Below are 7,309 nucleotides of genomic sequence, written 5' to 3'. Positions count from 1 at the left end.
TGATGCAATTGGGCGCGGCCATGCGAGTTCCGAGCTTCAGGCCAATTTCTTTGACTTATCTTCCAGACGAGCTTGGTTATCGGATAAAGTAAGGGGAACTCGGCCTACTGAGGACTTTTCACAACCTGTGCTTGTACTTCAAGCTTCTGTACCTCGCTATTTACAGCCACGTTTTGCCGACCAGTTAGACGAGGATGCTGATGGCCAGATTCGCAGTGGATCCATCCGAGCCTTGGTGGAAAGACTGATGGGTAAGCGATCGGACACTTGTTTGAAGTTTCGTTGCTGATGGAAATGTTGACAGCAACAAACATGGAAAACAAGCAATACCAGGACATTTTCCTGATGTCGTTTCGTTCGTTCATGACGGCCGATGCATTATTCGAAACCCTCATGGAGTATTATAACCTCCCAACGCCTGAAGACTTGAACGTTTCCGAGCTTGAAGATTGGCTGGAGCGGGGTAAAAGAAGGACACAGCGTAGAGTCTTGGAAATCTTCAGTGATTGGCTACTGTCGCATCACTTGTTGGAAGAACCCCACATCGCCAGACGTCTAACGGAGTTTCTGCAATCAGTCACCTCTGGGCCCAATTCTAAGGTATCGAAACTCGTTCAAGAGCAGATTAAAGACCTTGTGAGACCTTTTATTCACCGTCATGTGTGTTGCGAAACTGACTCGTGTGATGCATCAGACCTTTGCTGTCGTTAGCCCCATCACTGTCTCTCCATCGAGCAGTACGAGCAGAAGGAGAAGAGTTTCGAGGCCTCAGAGAGGCGACCTTCTCAAAATCGAACCAAGTGATATTGCGGAACAGTTGACGATGACGCTCTACGAGTCTTACAAGAAGATACAGCCGTATGAGTGCATTGTATATGTTGCCTCGAGTAAAGGTGGTAACGCCACCAATCTTCGCGAATTCTGCGCCTATCACGATAAGTTGATTGGTTGGGTTCAGAAGACCGTCCTTACAGCCGACTTCATGAGAAAGCGCGCTGAAATAATTGATTATTGGATCAAGGTGGCCGAGGTTAGTTGAATTTTTGTGTTCCAATGTAACTTCCAGCTGACGGGGCCACAGAAATGCCGTGCACTGCATAACATTTTCGCCCTGAGCGCGCTTATCACTGCCCTAACAAGCACTGTTGTCACGAGGTTACCTTTGACATGGGCGCATGTCAAAGGGAAGTCCACTTTGGATTCGCTTGCGCGGTTCAATGAACCAGCTGGCGGATTTGCTACCTACCGAAACCTTAACAATGCGGAAGGACCATGTTTGCCGTTCATTAGTATGTATCTGGTGGATCTAGCACACATCCAGGACCAGTACATCGATAAGGAAGGCATGGTCAGCTTCTATAAGCGGAAGCGATTTTATGAAGTGACGTCGACAATGCTTCGTCACCAGAAGGAGCCATATACCTTCGCGTCGGATGACGTGGCCACTTTCATCCGGAAGGAGTTGCAAGAGACCCTGCCAGACTCTAGGTGGTTTTGGAAAAAGAACGAAGAAGTTCAGCAATCAGAACTTGCGCATGCTGACATTCGGAAGGGGCTAGAGAAAGTAGGATTTTGACTATCAGAACCGACTACAAATGACGACCACTGATGACCATCATGACCATAGTAATCACATATACTTTGAGTATTCATAGAAATCATATTGTTTCAATTGCGATCGTAAACTCATAACAGTTATTATTGAAACGTAAATGCACTGGAAACGACAGGATCAGATATTGCGTATAAGTGTATATCCCAGAGTGTCCGGTCTGCGAGAGGAAGAGAATAGGATACAAATAGACGGTATGCAGGGTAGCGACATGAGTACTGGTCGTATGGGAGCAAGTATGCGGGCAACTCCATCTAGCAGTTGCAGGCCTCACCCTCCCCCCGCGGGTTCGCTTGCCGATCAAGATCAACACCTTGTCGTGCACCAGGTCCTGTTCTCGACCCTGCGCCAGACCTCGCGCTTGGTGACGCGGTCAGTGGGAGTTTCTTAGCTGTCGAAAAATCAGAAAGCCACTCATACTGTCGAGGGGAACTGCACTGACCAATCGCGGTGAAGACTTCGGTCACGCCCTCCCCACTCTTCGCGCTTGTTTCTGCCCACATCAGACCCTCTTCTTCTGCATATTTCTTAGCTTCTTCCTGGGTCACTTGGCGGCGGGCATCAAGATCAGATTTGTTGCCACAAAGGGTGATGACGATGTTTGGATCTGCTTGTCGTTGGAGTTCACGTATCCAAGTGCGAGCTTTCTCCAGTGAAGATGACTGAGTGATGTCGTAAACGACTACTGCACAGTTTGCATTGCGATAGTACATGGGGGCCTGGACGATGTCTAAATCACATCAAATGGTGCAGTGATATAACCAGGGGCATACCAAGGACTAGAAAGGTCGAGTCAATTACCATGCTGCGGAAATAGGAAGGAAACACACCTTGTATCGTTCTTGTCCTGCAGTGTCCCTGTGGAAAAGTGAGCCGTGGATTAGAGGTCTGGGCAATGAGGACTGGGTACCATATCTCAAACTTGACTGTTGTCTGATCGTCGAGTGTTACTGTTTGCGTGAGGAATGCAGCTGAAAGACCTGTGAGGGGGGGGGGGGATAGCCTTCGGCTGGCTGTTGGACTGACCGCCTATTGTGCTTTCTCGGTAGTCATCGAATTGGTCCTTGACAAAACGAAGGACGAGACTGGGACAGAGTGAGCAACATGCGGGGAAGGAAGGCGGGTGGACTACCTGGACTTTCCGACTGCGGACTCTCCTAAAAGACAATGAGTAAAAAGAGCGGGGCAGATGAAGAGACTGACCTAGGAGAACGAGCTTGAACTGAAACTGCTTGGACATGTGTGTTGTGGAAGACGGAGTGGATGGGCTGTGACACGCGAGCCGGGGCCTGTGACGTGCGTGACGTGTGACGGGGTTTGCCGGATTTGTGGAGGGCTGTGGGATTGCCTCAACAGTTTTCTCTTCCCTCACACTGCCAGACGTTCTGCCAACTGTTCTACTTCAAAAGTCCGGTTCTCTCTGAGTACTGAGTTGAGCTCACCGCGCTCTCGGCCCTCTCTACATCTGCGCATATCGCCACACTTGACTATCGGGCTGTGCTTGCCTCTGTCCCCTCACTGTACAACACCCACCACGTCATTGAGACACCCAACCCGTAAAGCCCTATAAAATCGTCCCTTTTTGAGAAAACATGAATCGTCATCATCCTTATGGAGGTTCCTTTGAGGGTCATCGTCGGGGTGGCTCTCCCTCAGGTCCCGGTCCCGACAGACCGCATCGCTTTCAGGAAAGAAGTAGCGGAGGCCACCGTGGTAGAGGAGGCTTTGGACGTGGCAGAGGTGGCGGTAGGAATACTGGTGCCGATTTTGGATCCTATGATGGCGGTATTCATGGAGGATATGACCAAGTCAACGACATGGATGCCTACAATGAGTATGATTCTCAGGCTCCTGTCCCCCAACGTCCCTTTAACCAAAATGCCCCTTATCCAAGCTATAATCAAGGCTACGGGAAATTTGAAGGTACGCTAATACTTAAGACTGAATCCGCATCGCGAAGGACAGCGAGGACCATCTTTTCGCCTTGTTGGCGCTCTAAGGCACGCGGAAAGTGGCATCCCATGATCTTGAATGGACTTTGTTAGCTTAAGCTAAGCGCTAGCGAGAGCTCAGTGGTGCAGTCACATCCACATCTATTCGGATCGAGAGCTATTTTACGTTTTGAAGTCAATCGTCCTTGGTCGATAAGACGCTATCTTGAGCGTGAAATGCCTCTGTCCGCGTGTGGTGGACACAATGTCCTTGATTTATCCGATCTTTTTTATGGCCCGTCATGAAGGGATTCTTACGTCCTTGTTCAACTAGACGGCGCAACAAATGACTACGATGATGATGGCAGTGGTTATTCACGTGGCCCACGACGCCCCGTGCGTAAGGATAGAGATGACAAGGTACACGATTCAATCATCGAAGAACGTATTCAACGAGAACGTCCTTGCAGGACACTTTTTATCCGTAACATCAAGGCGAGTGAACTTGCCACAGGGCGACTGACTGCTCCCTGACCCCGTCTGTGATTTATTCGTTACCACAGTATGAAACCAACAGTGATGATGTTCGACGTCAATTTGAAGAGTTTGGAAGCATTAAAACTTTTTTCGATCTGATATCCACCCGCGGAATGGTATTCGTGACATACGTAAGTGCGCTTGTGTAAGGAGCAAAATTGTATTTTCACTGTAAATGCGCAGTTTGACCTTCGCGCCGCGGAACGCGCCAGAGACCGTCTCCAAGGGTCCGAAATTAGTGGTCGCCCCGTAAGTTGAAGTTTGAGATTCCTCTTTCTTACAAATCTCATTCGTACTGCATTCCATAGATCGACGTACACTATTCCTTGCCCCGTGATGATCAAAAAGGGCCCGAGCGAGAGAGAAACCAAGTGAGTCTGAGGTCAATCAAGCCTACAAGTTAATTCCGACCCACCTGCTTGTAGCAATTTCAAGGAACGATTCAAGTCACATTGAGAGCGTCACCTTCCGGCCAGCCGATTGATGATAACGAAGTGCGTCGCAAGTTTCAATCCTTTGGAGACATCAAGTCGGTCAGACCAGTAAACGACCGGATAGAGTATGCTTTTTCCTTCACGCATTGGAACGCGATACTCACCATTATCAAGCTCCAGATATGTAGAGTTCTATGATATCAGAGTATGATTCTGCCTACCTTCATGACAATGCATCGTCACTGACAACGTCTCAAGAACTGCGAAGACGCGTTCAATGCGTTGCGTCATCAAGGCCTCCAAGACGGAGTTATGGATATCGTGTACGCCTGGGATAACACTGACGGACAATCCGACAACCGGTAAATCTCCATCTTATATTTGATGGCACTCATTTTGACGGGTGCTTAGTCTCAACGGTGCCTCTCGAGACTGGGATGGTGGAGAGAGCTACCGAGGGCGCGGTGGTGGTCGCGGGCGGGGTCGTGGGCGTGGTCGAGGAGGGCATTCGAACAATGACTGGGGCGACAGACGAGATTATGGTCGAGATCGAGAATCTCGCCGTGGGCGTCATGAGGACAGTCATAGCGGCAGGGGCGGTCGTTACGATGACCGATATGATGATCGAGGAGGGTACGGCGGACCTGGATATGGTGGTAGTCAAACACCGACTTCCTTCGTACCGCCCCCTATGAGTCAACCACCAGCTCCTAGCGGAGCGAATATGACTTACGGCAGTCAAGTAAGTTACGCTGATCCTGGTCAGCCTGATGATCGCCTCGAGCAAGCCAGGAAGGTCCAACAGCTATTGGCTGCCCTGAAGCAGCCAGGTGGGACGTCCGCTGCGTCCGTGCCTAACACAACAACCCCCCCAATACCATCTATGCCAGCTCCAGCGTCTTCAATGCCACCATTCCCTCCATACCCCCCTGCCTCCACTCTCTCACAACCACCATACCCCAGTTCGCTTCCTCCTAGTAGCGCTTACACGGGAGTTCCCCCGCCAACCGTGCCACAAATGGCAACTCAGCCACCACCAAATTCGGCAGGTTTACCTCCAAATATCATGGCGCTACTACATACCGCTCAACAACGTCAAGCAACACCGACTCAGTATGGGGCACCTACAATGCCTGGTGCCTCGGTTGCTGCACCGGCTCAAGGGGGCCCGCAGTTCCAACAGCTGCTGAGTTATCTGGTATGTGAGCCTCGGTATGATGTTGTCTAAGTTTCGCTCATCTGCATGTACCAGCAAACCCAGGGCAACAAATAACCAGCAGCGATCTGACGTGATTGGATACTTTCTGGTTCTCCTGTGTTTAGTATTCGACTGAGCTTGCTTAAGGCTATCCTTATTATTATGTTTTTGCTCCAAAAAACTTTTTTTGTAATTCCATCCCTTTCAAACCCAACAAGGATACTGTATGTAATGCAATTGGCTCTTTTCTATGTCTCCCAGGAAGCAGACTTGGGAAAAACGGCCACGTGAAGACGGAAGAGATTCGTATCAGCTGTGGCCCTGATCCAAAGTTTTCAAAGTTGACCCGATTAGTTAACCCTCATTCAAGCTCCATCTTACGATTCAGCATAATCTTCCACTCAGACGGAGTCTGCTAGACGACACACTAACCCGTCCAAGGAGAAGCATACGCACAATCAAAATTCAATGCTTGTTCTCTCGACATTGCATAGTCTGCTTTCCCAGATTGTTTCTCCCGGAAAGTTGCACACTGCCGTACTGTTGACTCCTGCCGGGGAGCTAGTTTCTGCGGCTTCAAACCCACAAAGACCAAAGGATGAAGTCCGTGTTATCGTAGGACTGGGTGGTGAAGTGTGGCGAGAGACAAGAGACCAAGGGATTGGCATGGTCGATAGTGAGGTGAGAGTTTAAGTTGTATTCCATAACACACGATAGGCCAATTGAACATCACATGTTTAACAGCTAGGGAGAATTCTCGTCCTCCCTGTGGATGACAATGTAGACAACACAGGCACGGCACGAGTTTCGCATCGACCGCCGTTGATGCTACTTGCTCTTAACGCCTCTGAAAACGTGGATTGGGAAGAGTTACAAACCAAGGTATGCTATTCTGCTTGGGAAGAACCTTTGCTGACGAGTCTTTTGTGCGCAGGGCGCTGCGCTCGCAAGTCACCTTGCGAAGCCGTTGGGACAGTTCCGCGATGTCTTGGCTCCTGTGACTGCGAACGGATTCACATCGTCGAGCTTGACGCGTCTAGCTTAACATTCCCCCAGCCCTCCATACTTCAAAACGCGTATATTTATTTCATACATCAATACTATTGGGCATAATATTTATAGTAGAGCTGTATTATATACACTGTAGACTTGTCTTTGTGCGAAACGCGGGAATAATTTTATCAAGCCCAAGCACAGCCAGGACTTTTCATCTCTCACCTTCCTTCATTGCTGGTACGGTCGATACATTCGCACTTGGAGCGTCTGGCATTCTCTGCGTACTCTATAACTTATCTGATTCTCTTTGCCTTCGCGTTGACGGTTCAGGAACGCGAGCAGACATGCCTACCCAGTTCGCGTCTCTCCTACGGTCGTCATTGGCATATACCCGAATACGCAAATACAGTGCTTTAGCTCAGAAAACAGAGCGCGCCGTCCAGCAAGAACCAGTTCCCATCCCCCATGAACAGCTTATATCCGGACGCTTTGACCCGTTTTCCCTAATCTCGCCAGAGCTCAACCACCTTCGCAGCTGCCTCATCAGTTTATTAGGTTCTACACATCCCGGCCTGTCAGAAATCGCCGAATATTACTTTTT

The 7,309-nt window shown here is 49.5% G+C and overlaps 4 protein-coding genes across 4 annotated transcripts in view; 3 read left to right on the top strand and 1 right to left on the bottom strand.

Moving 5' to 3' along the window:
- Positions 1-1,681, top strand: part of AGABI2DRAFT_214033 (hypothetical protein) — a 2,562-nt gene extending 881 nt beyond the window's left edge. The window contains exons 3-6 of the mRNA XM_006454171.1: positions 35-251; positions 305-636; positions 695-1,030; positions 1,082-1,681. Coding sequence (XP_006454234.1) covers positions 35-251; positions 305-636; positions 695-1,030; positions 1,082-1,576 — 1,380 coding nt within the window. The 3' untranslated portion in view covers positions 1,577-1,681. The remainder of the gene's footprint in view (positions 1-34; positions 252-304; positions 637-694; positions 1,031-1,081) is intronic.
- AGABI2DRAFT_189513 (GTP-binding protein RAB5) lies at positions 1,644-2,892 on the bottom strand. The gene is made up of 7 exons (XM_006454170.1): positions 2,816-2,892; positions 2,745-2,769; positions 2,639-2,697; positions 2,523-2,583; positions 2,443-2,470; positions 2,055-2,331; positions 1,644-2,003 (listed from the first exon to the last, which is right to left on the bottom strand). The coding sequence occupies exons 1-7, from the start codon at positions 2,850-2,852 to the stop codon at positions 1,867-1,869; spliced, it is 624 nt and encodes a 207-aa protein (XP_006454233.1). The 5' UTR covers positions 2,853-2,892; the 3' UTR covers positions 1,644-1,866.
- Positions 2,893-2,983: 91 nt separating this feature from the next.
- Positions 2,984-5,972, top strand: AGABI2DRAFT_182212 (hypothetical protein). The gene is made up of 10 exons (XM_006454169.1): positions 2,984-3,535; positions 3,878-4,038; positions 4,107-4,211; positions 4,264-4,329; positions 4,389-4,451; positions 4,506-4,639; positions 4,689-4,719; positions 4,773-4,876; positions 4,926-5,712; positions 5,767-5,972. Exons 1-10 carry the CDS (start codon positions 3,205-3,207, stop codon positions 5,785-5,787), a joined length of 1,803 nt encoding a protein of 600 aa, XP_006454232.1. The 5' UTR covers positions 2,984-3,204; the 3' UTR covers positions 5,788-5,972.
- Positions 5,973-6,088: 116 nt separating this feature from the next.
- On the top strand, positions 6,089-6,901 carry AGABI2DRAFT_189508 (hypothetical protein). Its single transcript, XM_006454168.1, has 3 exons — positions 6,089-6,393; positions 6,457-6,594; positions 6,647-6,901. The coding sequence occupies exons 1-3, from the start codon at positions 6,181-6,183 to the stop codon at positions 6,755-6,757; spliced, it is 462 nt and encodes a 153-aa protein (XP_006454231.1). The 5' UTR covers positions 6,089-6,180; the 3' UTR covers positions 6,758-6,901.
- The last annotated feature ends 408 nt before the right edge of the window (positions 6,902-7,309 follow it).

The sequence above is a fragment of the Agaricus bisporus genome (genome assembly GCF_000300575.1).
Source record: "Agaricus bisporus var. bisporus H97 unplaced genomic scaffold AGABI2scaffold_1, whole genome shotgun sequence".
NCBI lineage: Eukaryota > Fungi > Basidiomycota > Agaricomycetes > Agaricales > Agaricaceae > Agaricus > Agaricus bisporus.
Note: the sequence above shows the minus strand (reverse complement) of the source record. Positions and strands in the feature narration are given on the sequence as shown.

What these genes read in the sequence shown, in the direction of transcription:
- AGABI2DRAFT_189508 (XM_006454168.1), top strand. Translation starts at nt 6,181, where the DNA reads ATGCTTGTTCTCTCGACATTGCATAGTCTGCTTTCCCAGATTGTTTCT. An exon ending in TTGGCATGGTCGATAGTGAG is followed by an intron (nt 6,394 to 6,456) that starts GTGAGAGTTTAA and finishes CATGTTTAACAG; the next exon opens with CTAGGGAGAATTCTCGTCCT. An exon ending in GGGAAGAGTTACAAACCAAG is followed by an intron (nt 6,595 to 6,646) that starts GTATGCTATTCT and finishes TTTTGTGCGCAG; the next exon opens with GGCGCTGCGCTCGCAAGTCA.
- AGABI2DRAFT_182212 (XM_006454169.1), top strand. Translation starts at nt 3,205, where the DNA reads ATGAATCGTCATCATCCTTATGGAGGTTCCTTTGAGGGTCATCGTCGG. An exon ending in GAATGGTATTCGTGACATAC is followed by an intron (nt 4,212 to 4,263) that starts GTAAGTGCGCTT and finishes GTAAATGCGCAG; the next exon opens with TTTGACCTTCGCGCCGCGGA. An exon ending in TAGAGTTCTATGATATCAGA is followed by an intron (nt 4,720 to 4,772) that starts GTATGATTCTGC and finishes CAACGTCTCAAG; the next exon opens with AACTGCGAAGACGCGTTCAA.
- AGABI2DRAFT_189513 (XM_006454170.1), bottom strand. Translation starts at nt 2,852, where the DNA reads ATGTCCAAGCAGTTTCAGTTCAAGCTCGTTCTCCTAG. An exon ending in CCGAGAAAGCACAATAGGCG is followed by an intron (nt 2,584 to 2,638) that starts GTCAGTCCAACA and finishes CAGGTCTTTCAG; the next exon opens with CTGCATTCCTCACGCAAACA. An exon ending in CGAAGTCTTCACCGCGATTG is followed by an intron (nt 2,004 to 2,054) that starts GTCAGTGCAGTT and finishes ATTTTTCGACAG; the next exon opens with CTAAGAAACTCCCACTGACC.